The sequence below is a fragment of the Colossoma macropomum genome, unplaced genomic scaffold (assembly GCF_904425465.1).
Source record: "Colossoma macropomum unplaced genomic scaffold, Colossoma_macropomum, whole genome shotgun sequence".
Lineage (NCBI taxonomy): Eukaryota > Metazoa > Chordata > Actinopteri > Characiformes > Serrasalmidae > Colossoma > Colossoma macropomum.
Window position 1 is genome coordinate 37,410,937 of NW_023494799.1, and position 19,935 is coordinate 37,430,871.

General features: G+C 40.3%; 1 protein-coding gene across 1 annotated transcript in view; it reads right to left on the reverse strand.

Moving 5' to 3' along the window:
- LOC118818669 (trichohyalin) overlaps nucleotides 1-19,935 on the reverse strand; it is a 315,469-nt gene that overhangs the window by 214,592 nt on the left and 80,942 nt on the right. The window contains exon 7 of the mRNA XM_036585957.1: nucleotides 7,365-7,511. Coding sequence (XP_036441850.1) covers nucleotides 7,365-7,511 — 147 coding nt within the window. The remainder of the gene's footprint in view (nucleotides 1-7,364; nucleotides 7,512-19,935) is intronic.

Genomic DNA, 19,935 nt, shown 5'->3' on the forward strand with positions numbered 1-19,935 from the left:
CCTTTTACCCCGGAGTCATTTCTGGTCTCATATCCAAGCCCTCAAAGGAAAAGCCAAAGAGATGCTCAACAGACCAAATTAGGAACTAGATTACTGTGGTAAAATAGGTTGGGTCAGTGAGGTCAAAGAGGGTAAAGGGCTGCAAATAATACCGCGCACAGGATTCATTTGAGGTGCCTTGGAAGATTTTGTGGATTTTAGCATTTTTAAAGAACGAAATCTAGACAGAGAGAGATAAGATGGCTGTGTCTTTCAGTTAACAGTGTTTAAAGTAATGATCTTCTGGCAAAACAGCCACCGACACTGGCAACCAGACACAACTTGATGGAAAGGTTCAGTGATCGGTTTGCCCACAACCTCAGATAGGGTCCATCATCCATGTTTGGTGTCCCAAGTTTGCTTACGTAGTTTCTGACACCAGTGGTGGACGAAGCACACAAACCATGTACTTGAGTTAAAGTAGAGACACCCAAGGTAAAATATTACTGCAGTGAAAGTAGAAGTTCCTCCCTTTAGACCTCCACTTGAGTAAAAGTACTAAAAGATGAATTATGACTCTGATGTCCTGTTATCATTTTTGTAACAAGACTCGCTTCATCAACTCATTTTAGGTGAAAATACTCCAGTGTCTCTCTTGGTAAACCAGTCTTTTAATAGAATGTCATTAATTAGTCTGACACTGATGTCTATTAAAATTATCATAAGCACAAAACACTGAAGGCAAACAATTTCCATTAGGTAGAACTGAGTGGCTCTGAAATAACCTTTTGTGAACAAGCAAAGTTTCAGTTTAAGATTTATTTGCAACTTAGTTTAAATAAAAATTAGTTTAAATTTAAACAAGTTTAATAAAAACTTGTTTTAAACACAGTTTCACAAATGAGTTTCCTTTACTATACTGAATCTGTAGGTCTCTGTTCATAAACATAAACTAGCCAAAACTAATTTACTATAAAATGAAAGTGTTTGTATAAATTCAGAAAAAAGAAACATGCCAGTCACAACTGCATATGAGTACATATTTCTATACTGTGGTCTATTTACACAAAGTTAGGTTTGTTCATCCTTTATGTTGAATAGACTCTCCCAAAGTTTTACGCTGCTGCACTGATGTTGAACCGTGTGCTGCACTGGGTCGGTATGAACAACAGGTCAAAACAAGCTCAAAACAAAGTGTGTGCTGTGCCCTGATTGGTGTTCTTGCTTCACTCTTCTTTCATTTTGAAATTTTATGTTTTTATGCACACATAAGCCAAAAGGAACGACAGATTTCTCATAATGTAGTGGAGTAAAAAGTGAGATATTTGACTTTGAAATGTAGTGGAGTGAAAGTAAAAAGTCGCCCAAAATGGAAAAACTTCAGTAAAGTACAGATACACGAAAAAACTACTTAAGTACAGTAACGAATTACATTTACTTCATTACTGTCCACCACTGTCTGACACTGTAAAACATACTGTTATGTATGCCACTATCCAATGTTATGTATGCCAAAAGCCACTAGCATTGTGACTGACCCCACACACCCCTCACACGAACTGTTCTCTCTTCTGTATTCTGGAAGAAGGTACCACAGCATCCGGGCCCTCACAGCCAGACTGCGCAACAGTTTCTTTCCACAAGCCATCAGATTCTTCAACATCCATGGACTGAATTGAAGGACACCCACACGGACCCACACACACACACATATACATAACAATATGGGACTAACTCACTCCCCACTTCCTGCAGTTCCACATTATGTCTGGCACACTGTATTTAAATATAATTACTGTATTTCACTGAAATACTTCATTTGATATGACTGTACATCTGAATACCTGCATTTTTGCACATTTTACTTCACTTTAACAATGTTAGCTGCTAGAATTACTGTATCAACCAAACACTGTATTCCACTGCTGTTCCGGCTGCTACCTCAGTGACTGCTAAGCTCATATATGGTCGCTGTCCAAAGAAACCATGTATCTCCATTTTTGTAGATTTTTATTTTTCTACATAATTTTAACACACCAGCTGTCCTTTACGTTGTGTGAAGATTTCATGATGAATGGACCAATAGAAATGCTCTTAAAATTAATAGTAATTAAACTTCTTTCACATTAACCTGCATTGAAAGGTAAGAGTGTTTTTGCCTTCTCCTGTAAAGTTACTATTTTGGAGATACTCTTTTTTTTTTTTGGACAGTGACGATATGCTAGGCTATCTGCTAAGCTGATAATATGTCATAGTATGTTACATCCTCCACATACTCTCAGTACCGTGTCCTGCCTGTGTTCTGTTTTGTATGTACTGTAAGTCTTTCGTATTTATTTATTGTACTGTATTGTCTGCACTGTGTACACTGTATTGTTTTGTACTTGTATTCCTGTGTTGGTCCTGGAGAAATGTTTCATTTCACTGTGTACTTGTATAGACCTGAAATGAAAGCCTTGACCACTGACTATTGTTATCTATAAAATGTACAAAAGTAATTAACATTCTGAAAACAGCATCCATATTAGTGCCTGAACAATATGAACATTTTAGCTGCATCCAAATGTCAGGCTTTAGCCAATAAAGGCAGGTCCTCAGTAGGACTGTCCAATCAAGGCTCCATGTTTGTATTACACAGGGTGATTCAAAAAGATTCATCCGATTTCAAAGCGCCATATTTTTACAACCGTGAGGTGCCTAGGAACCAATCACAATCCAAATGAAAGAGGGGGTCACAGAGTTTCTGACTGTCAGTGGAAGATGGCTCCCTTCAGTGTGAGAGGAGATGAGACCCCTGAGCAGAAAACGTTCTGCGTTCTCCACTTCAATAAGAGTGAATCCATCATAACTGTGCAGGTGTGATTTTCGTGGGCAGTGAAGCTCCAACAGCTCAGAGCGTTCGTCGTTGGTTCCACAACACTGGATGATCTCCGAAATCGAACTGAAAGAGCCGTGAGTGCAGCGACACCCTGACACGCTCAATCCAGTATGGGATGAGTTTGACTATGGCGTTGATGTTGTCCGCACAGCTGGAGGAGGTTCATATTGAGCTCTTGTAAAATTACATAATAAACTTCATGCTCATTTAAACCATTTACAGTTCACTGCATTGTTCTGTAATGATTTACAAGTGAAATAAATCATTTTGAAATCGGATGAATCTTTTTGAATCACCCCGCATAAAGCAAAATAGAACGATCTACCATATGCTATGATATGCTAGATATGCTAGCAAGGAAAACATTGATGGGAATGATGTAGCGTGCCAGGCAAATATAGATACACAACTGAAGAACCAGTGCACTGTATATTTTACTATATTATTTACGGGCCTTTCTAATGGATGCATAGTAGTTTGTTTCTTCTGCTGCTGTTTCCTCTCAACTTTCATCGGCTCAGACACATGCCCAAAGGATTATGGGAGACATAAGCCTGTGAACACTGTGGTTGTGTCTTTGAAATCTGTCCTGGATGATGTAGCGGTCTAGAAATGCGGCCCACCTGGACTGCAGCCTAGCTTTTGGAACACAGCTTTTATGGCTGATATAAATACCATTAATAAGCAGCCAAAAATTCTGGTAACTGATGTTACCAGCTGATATAACTGCATGTTTTTATTTTAAGCTTTGAGTGTTTATGTGGATGGTTCTAGTTAAACAGTGCTTTACTGACTGATATGACCGTCTCCTGCCAACTGTGTTAAACATAACTGTATGTTCTCAGTGGCCATGTTTCTTAAACTCAAACAAACAGGCATAAATCACATTCTTAGAGACGTCTGTTGCTATTTTTTCCCTTAATACGGTTCCCTTTGCTCTCTGAAAGATAACTGTGAAGAGTATAAAACAAATGAGACCTTAATTCAGTCTTTATATGGTGCGTTTCACCCTGTCATTTACTCGTCTGTGAAGAACATAAGAACTTTTTCTGTGGTGATTCTATATAGTAATGACCACTGTTCTGATTAGCTGTCTCTGCAGAGGGGGCGGGGTAGAGGGTGTGGCTTTTCAGTGGTAACGGAGAACTTAACTAAGGCTGCCGGAGAGCACAGTACAGAAAGACCATACAGGTTTGACTTCTTAAGCTTGTTTACACTAAAAGCCACATATAGTCACAAACTAAAAAGAATGTGCCAGCCAAACATTTCATTACACAGCTATCTTTAATGCAGGAACACTGTCTTCACTTTTGTGAAAGTAGCTTTTGTTTACTTGCCAATTTCCACTAGCCTGGTCAGAGAGATTAAGCTTGCATCATGCTAGGGCTGGGCGATAAAACGATAACAATAATTATTGCGATAAAAAAATAAAGAAATGTTCGATAAATGTTCAATATAATAGACCATTGTCACACGTCTGCGTTCTCGCCACAGCCCTGGTGGTGTTTTCTATTGCAAGGAAAGCGACAGTACTCTGCTGTCACCCCAAGAGGGCGCACTTCCGACGAGTAAAAAAGTCGCCAAATATACTTTGACAACGTCTGAAACGTGGAGTTATATATTCCCAGGTTGAGTGGAGAGATCGGCGATCTGTTCTCCTGTGACCAAGTGTGAGTGACGAGATGAGTGGTGTAACTGTACTGGCCAGCGAAGTCACTTCTATCCTAACATCCTAACAAGCTTTAGCAGCTTCCCAGGCTAGCTGTTTTTAGCAGCTGGCTAATTAGAAGCAGCGCTCTGTCACTCGCACAGCACAGCGAATTGATGTTACGGTAGATCAAACAAGACAAAAAAGCACCAATTTCAGTTCAAACGTACCTAAAAGGAGGACTCCGTTTGTCTGGTGTGAGAATCACACTGCAGTCAGATAGACTGCGGTTCATCCCTCAAACTACTATGATATAATAGAGAAACCCAGTCGTCTCCTAGCTGGTGTTTGAATACTGTGATGTGCTCTGACATGGATGCGGTAGGAGTGATGGCAGTAAGGTGGTGTGATCCATCACTGACGTACCGAGCCAGCTAATGACTGCTGTTCGTATTAAGCTGACGTTGTTGAGAAACTAAACAGTTTAGCACTTGAAACCGGATAGCCTAGCACTCGCCAGACAGCTAAAATAATCTGTTTTCTTTCTTAAATTATGAATATTACAAAAATTGCAGCTGTGCTGTTCCAGTCGACCCAAAACTTTCTCCCACTCTCCCATGACAGATTTGTGAAATGTTCCACTGTTTGGCGAGTGTTTGTCTTGTTCTGACCATAAAGGATAGTTTAAAACAGCAATTAACCACCCAGGAGCAAAAATCAGTCTTCAAACTTGAAAGAAACAATGATTTCACATTTATCGCTGATATGAAATTTTTATCGTGATAACATTGATACATGATAACATTGCCCAGCCCTACATCATGCTAACGGTGGTGAATTTTACAATGTATAGCAACACTCTAGATCAGAGGGTTCTCAACCTTTTCCACCCCAAGTCCCACCTGTGTATAACTACTAAGCATAGCAGCCCACAGGAAAACTAAAATCAACTTTTTAATATACAACTTTATTTTTCTTTTCTTAAATGCTGACACTAAAAACCTGAAAATCAGGTCCTGAAAATATAAAATCAGCCATTCTGGTTGTCAGTAGGTTTGCAAAATTTGCAGGTATGTTAAAAAACATGAAACATGTTGAAAAAACCACATGGTTGTAGTGATGTCAAAAAGGGGGACAAAGAAAAAAAAAAGAATAGAAAGGTAGATGTGATTTGGGCTGCAGGGTAATTGTTTGGTCTCGAGATGTCTCTCTAGTTTTGAGTGTTTTTGTGATTCATTTGAAATAAACCTCACTCTATTCACTGGACTCACTCTATTCTCTCTATTCACTGGGCTGTTATAAGAGCTGCACTGGCCACCTGTATCATTCAGGATAGATTTTAAAGTTCTGCTACTAGTTTTTAAAGCTCAAAATGACCTTAAAGCACCATTTACATCACAGAGTGTCTGTCTATCTTCCGGCACGTAATCTGAGATCTGCAGATAGTGGCCTTCTACAAATATCCTCTGTAAAATACAGAAAACATGGAGAGACTCTTTCAGTTATTCGGCTTCCAAACTGTGGAGCTCAGTTCACCTTTTATTAGACAGTCAAGCTCAGAGCTCACTTTTAAGAAGCATCTAAAAACGAATCTCTGATAACTCAGCATTTAATTAAAACTCTACGTCTCGTGTTGTTTATCTTCTAATTTGATCTGTTTCATTTTCTTCTGATTCAAAATAAATACTAATGATTTCTTGTATAACTGTTTTATCACCTGTCTGTAAAGCACATTGAGCTGCCACCGGCATGAAAAGTGCTATATATATATATATAAACATTATTATTATTATTAGTAATTAGCCCATGACTGCGATGTTTTTATTTGTATGTCTCTATTAATATTAGTCTCTATTTAGTTATACTGTGAAAACATTTAATTTTTAGATTTTTTAGTTATTAAGTTAATCATTTTTCCACTTATGTTTTTATGATTTACAGTGACGTTACCGGCGCAAATTACTGCCTCCCTCTGAGGCCCGCGGACCACTAGAGCAAGGGTGTCAAACTCAACCACTAAAAGGGCCATATTAACAAATCTCAGCAAATCTTTGGGCCAGCTGACTGGAACGAACCATTGTTTGTTCAAAATATGCCAAAACTGCAACAGCAAAATAGTCAATAAATACTTATTCAAATATAAAAATAAATTGTTTTTAGGTAGTTTTTTTAAAACTTCCTATTCGCTTGAACTACACACCAGGCATCTATTCTTGAAAGAAAGGGGGGGGTCAGAACACACACTATGTTGCAGTGCATGCTGGGGACTGTAGTGCATCTCAGGGTGAAATGGGCTAACAAGAATAATTCAAATAATCTGTGGGCCGAATACGACTGTGTCATGGGCCTGACTTGGCCCGCAGGCCTTGTGTTTGACACATGAGCACTAGAGGGTGCATCACGGCCCACCGGTGGTCCGCGGCCCACGGGTTGAGAGACCTGCTCGAGATTAAACACAGACATTTGAAGCTCATAACAGACATTTAAGTAACACTCCTTAGTGTAGTTTGGAAGCTGGTAGCTCAAATTTTTGGCAATATCAGTGAATATAATCCATACTGGAGCCGGACTTTTGTTTGCACCTTTGTCCTTTTTATAACTGACACGATGTTATACAGTGCCAGAAGCAACACCAGCAAATCAAGTGTGTGATGATTTAGACATGCACAGGGCTCATTGGTGGAATAAAAGCCTCCAATACTTACTAGCTTCATTAGCCTCATAGCTCCAGTGCAAAATTAAAAAGCTTCAGACCCAAACATCTTGGCTCATCAACTACATTAGGGGAAATTGTGTAAATTTCATTTTTGGCTGAACTCTCTCTTAGTCAGTACGTATTAGAGCTCCTCGGTGCATTACCTCCTCTGTGAGCTCCTTCACCTTAGCCTCGAGCTGGATGAGCTGCTGGAGCTGGCTGAGTTTGTCCTGGTCCTTCAGGGACATTTCTTGGTGAAGCTCTGTGATTATATCCTGCAGCTCCTGGATCTGAGCCTCGTACTCCTCCACCTGCCAAAGAGCAAGCACTCATTAACACATCAGAGACAATCTCCAAGTGCATGTGTTTTACTCATACACTATTTTGCGAAAGTCAGAGACCACCCTTTCATTTATTTAAAATAGCCATTGATGTATTAATTTGTGCAAGTCATTCTTTCAGTGCCTGGAAAAAAGTACAAAACATATATTTAAAAAAATTCTGCAGATGCCTCAATACCTAAATATGTTTATTGTCTGTATTTATTGTGTCCATTAACTGCCTTTATTTCCATTCTTTCTGGGAGACTTGCTTTCTGTTCAATAAAATCTGCAGGGATATTTCTCCACACCTCCAAAGTTCAGTCTTACAAGTTGGTCACATTCTTTGCTACTAATGATCCCAAAGTCATCCCAAACACATTCAGTGATGTTGACATCTGGGCTCTGGGGCGGCCAGTCCGTTGTTCTGACAATACCAGCAGCTTCTTTGTGTGATGAGTACGTCTTGGGCTCATCATCTTGCTATACAATGAATGTCTTCCCAATAAAACATGTTCCAGAGGGTATTTCATGATGTATCAAAGTACGTTTGTACTAATAAGCATTCATAATGCATTCAATCAAAACCAAATTAAACATGCGCTGATCCTCCACCATGCTTGGTTTACGGTGGTATTTATGGTTCAACATAGTGGTTACTTCCAAAGATCTCAAAGATCTCAAATTTAGACTCATCAGTCCATAAAACCTCCTTCGGCAATTATAAATGCACCCAACAAAGAAATCTAAAGGCAGCTAAGGTGTGTTTGAGTAGTTTTGATGCTAGTGTCTCTTTCAAAGGGAACACAGGACACAGAGGACACAGCTGTAACTCGCTGGTTAGGATGAAAGTGGCAGTGGGATGCACAAAAGTCAAGAGTGAACAATATTAAATACTGATAGATCTGCTATTATAGTAGGGAGGTGAGAAACATTTAACCTCTTATTTTTCAAAAAGATAACCATGCAACTTATAAGGAAAAGAAAGTGTGTAAGGAATGTGTTATGTCTAATTATTATATCTAACTTCTCTGGCCAGACTGTCATGGTCCTCCGATATGGGACGTTGCAGTCAGGTTCCATGTATGCTATTAGTTTTCACTGCTGCGTAGATGACACCCAGATTTATCTCAGGACCAAATCCACCAAAAACCCACCCTTTTAGGCAGTTATAATAGTGTTTATCTGAGATTAAACTGATGAAACATAACTTCATGTTAAATAGTGACAAGACTGGACTCATTGGCTTTAAATCAACTCTCAATAAAACTGGCTCCGTAACTCTTCCACCTGACGATATAGTAGTCTCCCTCTCCCTCCAGGTCAGAAATCTGGAGGTTATCCTCGACATCAGCTCTACCATTAAAACCTCTTTCTCTCATGTTTGGAATATGGCCATTTGTCTCGCTTTCTGCTGCTGTATCTATTCATCTTTAGTTGTCTGGACTACTGTAACTCTCTCCATGCAGGCAGCAGCTCCTCCGCCCTTTACAAGCTTCAGACGGTCCAGAACTCTGCTGCTGGCCTTCTCACTCATACTTTCTGTCACAACCACATTGCACCTGTTCTCCATGATCTCCACTGGTTTCCTGTAAAAATCCACATTCACTTCAAAAATTCTTCTGATCACTCTAAGCTCTTAACAACCTCGCTCCTTCCTACTGGTGTGATTTTCTCTGAACTTACAAACCCACCTGTACTCTCTGCTCATCTTGAGGTGATTTGCTAACCATTCCTTCATCCAACCTTCATATGTCCATCAGTCTAAGCCTACGTTCACACAGCAGGTAAAAGTGGCCCAAATCCGATCTTTTTCTTCATATGTGACACAGATGTGTGTCTGTTTGTCAGCGTGAACAGCAAAAAACACACAGAATCTGGCTTTTCAATTCCGATTTGAGACGCTTTCATATGTGGTACTGAAATCCAATACGTATCCGATCTGCGGCAGTGCGACTCAGTCTGAACCGCCAGATCGGAATTCATGCGACTTTTATGTCAGTCCAACTAGCCATTCGTCATAATTTCGCGCTGCTGAGACTCATAAACATCTGGGCTGATGTTTCTGTACCAATAAATTAGCTTATCGTAACCGCTCCGTGTTCGAAGAGGTTTCGAATGAAACGTCCGAACGCGGCCGGAGGAGACCGAGGCTGCAGCGTCAAAGAACAGATTAAAGAATCCGAGGACATGAACCAAAGAAGTGACCGTGGCCGAATAACGAGCCCTTTTTACAGTGAACTCAAACACATTCTGGGTGATGAGTCCAGCTGTCAACCGCTGGAACTTCATAATCGCTCCTGAGATGCTGGCGAAGACGAAACCGAAAGCTGCGGGAGCGACTGGCGTTCGCTGGTTGTCATGATTGTTAACCTCTGGACGAGCCATGTGAAGCACTGTCCTTTTGCGCATGTGGGTCAGTTTAGGAGCTGATCTGTTCAGACTGATGTTGCATACAGATCACATTTAAAAGATAATGTGAACAGCCAAACAAAAAAGTCGGATTTGGTGAGAAAATCAGATTTGGGCCACTTTTACCTGCGTGTGAACGTAGCCTAACTCTCTCTCTCTCTTCACCTTTAAAGCACATCTCAAAATCCATCTCTTCTCTGTAGCTTACAACTTACCACCAGGCTGATCCTCCCTCTCATTATAAACTGACCCTGTTTTCTTTCTGCTGTCTGCTTGTGTTTTCATGGTTGTCTTCTGGTGTTCTGTGTTCAATTACTACTGTAAGCATCTTTGGGTTCTTTAAAAAGTGATACAGAAGTTTTATGTATTATTATTGAGTGTCTTGAAGTCAAAATCTTCAATTCAATTGGAAGTAGCCACAATTAAAGTGAGAGATCATCATTTTCTCACTTCATCCCTTGCTGTATTTATTGTTATAAAAGGTGAGCATGAGTTGCTGCTCAGGTTCTTGTTTGCTAGCAGCGAATTCTTCAGACCTCATTAACACTGAGCCAGCACTACCAGCACCGCAATTAAGCTCAGAATCTGAATTAAAGAACACTATTTTCATTTAGCGTTTAAGAACATTGCCAAGTTGTACTACCTTCGTGTTATTTCACACAAAGCGTGCAAAACAAAAGCCATCAGTTAATTGTAGGTATGGGCAATTCGGTCTGATCTGATATTCAGTTTTTCACAGCTTTATTTGAATAATATTCCATGAATACAGAGCACCCACACACCCTCCAGCCAAAAACAAATAAATAAAAAAATTATTGTTCATTTCATTTGTCGTTCAATTTATTTATAAAACCACAGCAATCTAGAACATTTTTCTTCTCTTGTCTTTATCTTTCCCTTCAATCTTTATTCTTTTAATTATTTCAAATATTTAAGCTTTAGCTTCCTCTGTTTATGCTAAATAAAGTCGAGGGTCAAGAATAAAACACGTCTTTTTTGAGTTCAGGCATGTCATCGTACCTGAATATGAGAACAAGTGACATCAGAAAAGCTAATTTGCTAATTTATATTAAAATGTTCTAATTTACTATTTGATTTTTTTAGCCTCTTATTCTCCAGGTTATATTTTGGTTTTTCCATCTGAATTTACATGACTAAATCATAAGGCAAATTATGCAGTAACTGCATGACATAAATGTAAACTTTTATTTTATTTATTTATTTTGTAAAAGTTCCCTTTCAAATTAACAGAACATGTGTTTTATGATCACACATATTGCTATATGCTTACAATTTACTGCTGAAAGCCAAAAATCTTAGACGCTCTTTGTATTATTTTATAAAAATAATGTTTACAGAGCAGATCACTGAAGAGACGCCATCTGTTTATAGTTTATAGCCCAGATTTGTGGAAAAATGGGTCGACTTTCAGTAGAAAAAAAAATTGTTAGCTCAGCTTCTTTTATTATAAGGGTTTAAAATTACATTACCCATCTATTTGACTGGATAGAAGACAGTTACAGCTCTCATACGACCCCCACCTTTTAAATGTAGCTTATGAAATATGAAAGTTATGAAGAATATGACGAAGTGTGTTTTGGAGCCACCGGTGGTCTCAAGGAGTTGAAGAGGTTAACTTATGTGACTATTTGAATGTTCTTATATTCTGACTCATCCCTAGTTTATTGTTTACCAAAATGCACATATCAAAAACTAAAAGAATTTGCTCCAGCGTTTCAGCCACGTTTTCAGGGAGGTCAATCAAACTGAATCATAAACAATATTAATCATAATCACCTTACCAAAAACAAAGTGATTTTACTTTAGTACTAATTAGCAGTCTAGCACTATCTTACTTAAACCGAGTGGCTGTTTCTGCACTACTCGATACTCAACGATCAGAACATCCCTAATGTATTCATGTTTGTTCCAGAGCACTCGGATTCCCTGAGTGAATATTTGGCAGATGATATGAAATGGCAACCCATCCGAGAGAGCTTTGACACACTCCTGACAGAAGTCACCTATCAATTGTGTGGACATGCTTGTCAGGGGAGAGACTGCTGCAATGGTGCTTGTAAGTGAACCGGAGGCATTGTCTGAATCCATTTTCTATAGCTAAATTGGCCTCTGCAATTGCGGGTCACGGTATAAGAGAGAGGGAGGTCAATCACACAGAAGCGGCTATGACACGAAACAACAGGCTTCAGCTAAGAAGCATGGCAGATCGCACTACATGCTGCTTGATCCAAGCCGGTTGAGAACACAATTGGCAGGCCTACACAAAAGAACCAGCCTATTAAAACGCATGGTAAAATGAGGCTACACATTAAGCCATGCAATTTTCTAAAAGAGGAATACGCTCACCAGATCAGCATGCGGTACAGGAAAAAAAAAAAGCAGGTACTTGTGAGAGACCATCTCGTTGGATGAACACGATACACGTTTTAATTAAGGCGTATTATCTGCCCTTCTAGAATGAGATGCGATACAGTAGGCTTATAAAATCAATTTCTTCTAAAAGCCGAACTGAACTTCCATTTTAATTAAACTTTTGATGCCGATAATAGACCATTACATTGCAGTAATGAACCAAGGATCTCCTGTGTCAAATGTCAGCCATTTTAATCAAGATCTAATTGTTTTTGGATTACTTTATCATATCTTCAATAGATGCTAAGCTGCTGATTCTGCAGCGTAATATCCAACAGATTTAATCAAATACAAGCAAGAAAAAAGAAACCTTTCCTCTCCATCCAAATGCACAAATATGAAAAATACTCTACTTTATTTTGATACTCAGTGGTAAAGTCAAGTCAAGTCAAAGTTTATTTATATAGAGCTTTTTAACAGGTGTTGTCACAAAGCAGTTTTACAGAAAAATCCGGGTCCGAAACCCCATGAGCGTCGCCAGCAGCGACAGTGGCGAGGAAAAACTCGCTAAGAGCAAGAGGAAGAAACCTGGAGAGGAACCAAGACTCAACAGGGGAACCCATCCTCCTCTGGTCGAGATCGGATAGCAAACAGCATTAATATAAAATATTAGAATACAAAAACGGGGAAAAACAGGTGGAGCAATGGTTAATTAGATAGTTTGAGTTTATGCAGCAGCAGCAGCAGCAGGAGGGTCAGTTCATGAGGGTGAGGTCTGCACAGCGTTGTACAGCGTGAAGCTCAATGGTGGTCAAAACTGTCCAGAAGGCTGGCAAGCAGTGGGCACCCGATGAACTGTCCATTAATGAAGACTCAAAATCAAAAATCGACACTTCTTCTCCGACAGTCTGTTTGATTCCTCCATCACAGCACTTAGGTGACTATTTTCAACTTGTTTCTTCACTCGACATCACCTTGACTGGTGGAGTCCATTTGTGGAATTGTTTGAGTCTATTTTTATCCACACTAGTCCATAAGGCCTTGGTGCCAACAGTGTCTGAGCAGATACACTGAGCTACGTTGAGCTCAGCAGAAAGTGTGAGTCTGACAATGTATAATGCAGGGTTACACACTGATTTTACAAATTAAATTTTTATTATTTTATTTTATGAAATCACTATCATAACAATTTATGTCACAATATGCTTTCCTGAGCACGTTGTGGGTACTGTCTGGATTTCGTGAACGAAAATCTGCCAAAAAACAGATTTCAGTTGAAATTAATGTAGAACTGTGGTTTACTTTTTTAGGTGACAGCACTGGCGTTTCACAAATCATGCAAAGGAACACATTTTAAACATGGTCTAGTCTTCAAGAATAGCCAAGGGAAATCGATAGGTTTTAGTGTTAGATGAGTAACATAACAGAGGCTGTCTCAGATGAGCTAATGAGCTAAAACTACAGATATCAGATAACTACAGACATCAGATGTAGGAGTTCACCGATAGGTGGCGCTAATTAAAAGAGGTGAAAAATCAGAGCCAGGAAAAAACGCAGAAAAACTAAGTATGACAGCTGCTCAAAAAAGGCCAGGAGCTACAGACACAGACACACACACACACACACACACACCACAAAACACGTTCAATTTCAATTTCAATCACTAGTCACTCAACTTTTGCTCTCTCAAACAGTTTCTATCATCTAAACGTGTTACTTGTTTCAGCAGCTGCTCGCTAAGATAATGTTAATTTAGCCGGTCAGGCTGCAGATCCAAACACCACAAAACAGGTTTAATTTCCTGTTGCTCTCCGTTCAGCACCAGTCGCTCGACTTCACTCCCTATTTGAATTAATATTATCTAAATTTGTGTTTGTGATTAAGTTAGTCAGAATAAAACATGTTCTGTGGTGAGCAGAGCTGTTTTCATGCTAGCTAAGCTAATGCTAACCAGCTCCTCTGCCCTGTCTCTCACACCACTGTTTAACATTTAGCAATTGTATCAGACAGATGGTTTGACATATACTGAATGTGGGTACCACCGCCCCCCAACCTCCTGGCCCCGCCCCCTCAGTAATACTGTATACGGCAGTATTATTTGGAGATGGTTTCAATGTATGACGCGAATGGATACAGCCCAATTTTATTTCTGCAGGTGTTTTCCTCTTCAGTGAACGATCTGACAACATGTTAGATTGTCAGAGAAATATTTTGTAACTATTATATTATATATCGTCGCTGTCCAATGAAAAACAGATCTCCATTTTTTGCAATTTTTACTTTTCTGCATCATTTGAGCTCAGCAGATGTCCTTGACATTGTGTGTCTCAAAACCTAGTGAGCTCTCTACATAGACAGCATTTTACGTCACAATATGCGCTCCCGACGAGAAGGCTGTCCCAATTCTTAGATATCTCAAATATGCTGCCTACTGAGGTCTCATTTTGGCCGAATATCGAGAGAGCATCGGATGTTTCCTCAGCTGCTGAGGCAATCCCAGACTGCAGCGCGGCGCAACTTTTGTTTGAAGATGCAGAAGCGCTTCACCAAGCAGCAACGTCATCTTCAAACTTAAGTTACTCTGATTTTCTGGGGTATTTATCTGTTTTCTAGTCATAAAGGTGCACAGATAGCCTATACTTTCCGCGTTTGACCACAACTATTGTCTATTTTGCTGTTTCATTCAGAGCAAATACAATTAAAATTGCTATATAAACCGTCAGAGCAGATCCATGTCGGCTAACTGTGATTCTGACGGCTGAGGTAAGTAAACGCCGGTCTCGTGCAGTGGGCGGGAACAAGCGGCGACGTCACTGCTGTCTAACTAGAGCGTCTCATTTATCTATCTTATAAGGACAGGTGACGGAACGCTGCCTATTTAGACAGCTTCCTATGTAGACAGCGGCTACATAGAGAGCTCACTAGGTTCTGAGACACACCCATTGTGTGAGAATTTCATGATGATTGGACCAATAGAAAAGCTCCAAAACTGCTTAGAATAAAATATCTTTCCATTAACTTATATTGAAAATAAAGAATGTTTTTGCCCTCTCCTGCAAAGTTACTATTTTGGAGATACCTGTTTGTCTTTGAACAGCGATGATATTTTGCCTGTCTTTCGAAATGTAATGAATACCTGAATAGTGATTTCAGTCACAGTTAACAGAGTACTTGAGTACCTGTGCACATTCCTACTGCATATTTCTTTAAAAAGAGATGGGACCCCCAGGTTGCACAGCTGTGGCCCTGTTTAATTGGTGACGTGCAGTGTGTAAATGTTAAATAAAAAACCTGAACGTGAAAAAATCCTTCAATTTTAATATCAATTTTTAATGTGACACCACTTGTGAATTTTGTCTGTTCAAACTTATCAACATGTGGTTTGATGCTCTGTAGCAGCCATTTTGTAAAATACATTTTTCATGAAAAATGTCTCTGGAGTTACCTTTATTATGTGTAACACCAATGAGGATCGGTAACACCAGTGACTCCTATGGAGAGACAGAAAACTGGACGTTTCTGTAGAATGACCCTTTTAATGACAATGGGATACCATTGGTGTGGGGACCTTATAGAAAAGTCATTCTCAAAAATGTCAACATAAGCCTATATACCTTTTTAACAACCATCTCATGACCCCTCATGTTGAAAACACTGTGAACTTCTGAAGATGCCTGATATGTATGCTGAGCACCCAGCTGTGGATTTAAGAGACATTTTACCGACTTAGAGAAATGGTCTTCACGTTTCATAGTATTATATTTGTGCCATATTGCTCAGCTGTAATACAAAGATTTTAAATAGCTCAATTCATGGAAAAATGAATATGCCTTTGTTTTCTCGAAATAAAATATGTAGTATGTCAACACTGCTTGAAAACGTACCATTCACCCATATACTTTTGGATAATCTCTACTAAGACTACCTCTATCTCTACTGGGGGCAGTCATGGGCTGGAGGTTAAGGAACCAGCCCTGTGACTAGAAGGTCGCCGGTTTGATCCCCTGAGGGGATTTGTCCTGTGCAGACCTTCTGGGATATTTTATATATATTTTTTTTTTCGCTGAACTCAGCAATTAAATAGAAAATGGGCAATGAAATCGAAAATTTGACATGGGGCATTAAAATTTTTGCAAACGGCTGTATATGGTGTTGATAAGACAGCGATAATATATCAGTCTTAAAGGCACAGATACAAAATAGTCTGTTTAATTCTGAGGAATAAAGTTGGGAAACAGTGACATAAAAATTATTTTTGGGACATGAAATCATATAAATGTCAGACATGGACCTCAAGTTAAAAATAAAGAAATAAAACAGAGGGAAAATGTAGGACATGGCTACTTAAAAAAAAAAAGAAACAAAAGATAAGAAAGGGAGGACTGCAGCCAGAAGAGTTCCACCAAGTGGTGCAAGGTGCTGCTGAGGCTCAAGGGTTGGAGCTCCATTCCAGCATCATGCAGCAGTGAGGGTTCTGTTCTGGGGCAGAACGGGCTACAGCCCAGGGTGTTTGAGTGTGTTTCCAGCAGACCTCTGCTTAACCCTGCGGAGAGAACAAAGAGAAGAGGAGGGCTGGGTAAAGGCCAGGCCTCCCAGCATCCTCTCTCAGGTGTTTTGAACACACATGCGGGAGCAGCACGCTCCCTCTAAAGCCCCCCTGGCCTCCTCTAAGCCAAGGGCCAGCTTTCAACCTCTCTATTTGTTCACTCTGACCGCAGGATCAAGGCCTATACTTCTGCTATTTTTTTCTCGCCACTGCTGCAAACAAACTCCTTTTTTGGTGTTGCACGTGGAGCTGTGGGGCATCCCAGTCCAGCGCTCGCCGGCCCCTGGCCGTGCATGTGCGCCCAGCCCATTGCCTCCATTAAAAGAGCTATTACCCACTCCTCATTAGGCCTGCCCTGATGCTAAAACCACAGCTCTGAGCAGAGCCAAGCTCGCCAGCACTTGTGCACCTTCGCATTAGGGCTCTCTTTGATCTCTCACCTCTCTGCCAACGCAGCCATGGCAGGACTCCTAAATGAGCCACTTCGGCTCTGAAAATCCACACAACATCAAGCAGTGCTGGGAATATATGCAGATTCGCCGAGCTGCGCTCTCTAAAAGGAGAATAATGCTAAGTCCTTGATATAATTAACCAAAACAAGCCACAGACAGGCAGGGCCTCAACAGCGTATTGAGAAGGAGAGGGGGAAAAAAAAAGAAAAAAGATAAGTGCCTGTATCTCAAAGAAATCAGGACTCGCCGGATAAATGCAGCGCATTTCATCTGGTGATTTCTGTAAAAGGTTCTTTGTTATCTCCAGGCACAGAGAAAGGACTCCTACTGACTTGATCTTCAGAGGTTTGGATCACGTCATTAGCATGCTAATTGCGACCTCGTCCACGGAGCTGAAAAGGACTGAAAAAAATGGAAGGGGAGGGAGGACACATGCACCATACATAACACATGCAGAGTGGCGCTTTGTCCTGCCTTACAAAAATAGGCCGGCTATTGGTTTCCAAAAAAAAAAAATGACATTACATCCTCTGAACCTCGCAACCAACAAGGTAAAGGCTGCAGCGTGTCTGCCTGAATCAAAACGCACTTTCAGTGCCACAGCAGCTGCTCTCCCTGCGTAGTCAAGGCCATTTCCTCAGCCTTTTCCAAGATGCCATTATTCATCACAGGTGAGCCTCCTAATGGCCTCCCACCACAAGCCCACTCCCACACACATACACTGAAACACAGATCAGTCACACAGCTGCTTCAACTGAAACTGACTGCATGAAGAATATGCTGCTTCAGATTGTTATTCATTTTTAAGTTTCAGGAAGAGAAGCAGAAAACAGATATTTAACGCAAAATTACAGAAGCCTCAACAACCGAAAAGAATAATTTTTCAGTATTGAGTATTTCGGAAGACTTGCTTTCAGTTTTGGAAAGAAATCTGCAGGGATATTTTTTCCACACCTCCAAAGTTCAGTCTTAGAAGTTGGTCGCATTTTCTGCTTCTCACAACCCAAATAATCTCAAACACATCCAGTGATGTTCAGGGGTGTTAGGTTCGTTGTTATGAGAACATCAGTAGCTTCTTTGTTTGACTTGCTTTGTTTAATTTTCTTCTTTTTTGTCTATTTCCTTTTCTCAGTAACAGCTTCTTGACAGCTAAACATCCTTTAAGACTCAGTGTTGAAAGACGGACAGAAACACCTGTGGATCTGAAACGAGAGGGGAGCTTGATTTTTTCCTCTCGCTCAATATTGTTTATCTGATGGCGACAGTTTTGGTGGTCTTCCAAAACTTGCATGGTCGTAAGGTGTCCCATTTCTGCTTTTTCACAGTTTTTCTTGGACTCCTTATGCAATTAGATTATCAGGATTATTATTTTTCTCCACAGAAACTTCTTCTGAAAAATAAACAACTTGTACATAATGGCTGTCTTGACTGGACATTTGAAGAAAAAAGAAGGCAAACCTTTAAAGCTAAAATAAATTAGCATTTTTATCGTAATAGTGCTTAATGTCCATGTTATTTTTATCAAGCAGTTCGAATGCTAAGTATTGACAATTGTTTATAATGAATTGAACGAAGCACTTATTTTCAGTTTTCCAGCACTGTCTCTGAGTGGCACTCAGCATCTCTCTATTACTGCATTAAATTAAATCCAGATCCTAATTTGCTTACATTATTATTCATGATTGTTCCAGTTTTAAAAAATGTACAAACCACAAGTCTATTTACTTAAGAACCTGAGGTGATAATTTAGGCCTGTAGCTTTTAGTTCTAACTGATGATCATAAGCCTGCATTGCTTGTTAGCTCCATTAGCCTCATAGCTCTTGTGCAAAACTAAAGAAGCAACCAGATGTCTTGGCCAATGGACTATACTGAAGGATGAAAAGTGCGTAATTTGATTTTTTTGCAAAACTGTTGCTTTAATAATGAAGAATGTTGGCTTAGCATCAGCTGCAGATTTGAAAATGTTGTATAACCTCCCCTGCAACACGGACAAGGGAGGGCTTCTTTTTGCTTGGACGGACTCGCCTTGGCTGTGTGGAGAGATACCCAGGGTAACTTCTGGGATCAGTAACGCGGGAGGAAACAAACAGGGCTCGAGTCTTATCTGCAAGACTGTCATCTCTTTTTCCCGACGCTGCCAGCAGTGCGCACACAGCAACGATCTTTAGGTCCACAGAGCACCGGGCTTAATGCCAGTGAGCTGTATCTGCCTGCGGTCCCCCAAGCGTCAGCCCCGCGCACACACACAAATGCCAGAGGTCACTCCTTTCCTTCAGTGAGAAATCAAAATGATAATGACTCCTTATTAAAAATTCTATTTGGAAACTTGCTCATAGGCTACATCAAAAGGTGCTGACACGGTGGGGTTCGGGAGGGTGCAATAGGGGCTCAGTGATGACCCACATCAAAGTGTCAGAGCTAGGAGGGTTTAGGGTGTGTGTTTGAGGCAGGGTGGGAGGGGTGGGGGACTGCACGGCGCATGTGTTCTGGGGGGCTGTTTTGGGATGTCAAAATGAAAATATACCCGCCACAATTTTTGCTAATGCCTTGACACTGAGACACAGGGTTATTTGCCACAAAAAAAGCACTCTGCCTCTATGAGATCATTCCAAATGAAGCCGATGCAGTGG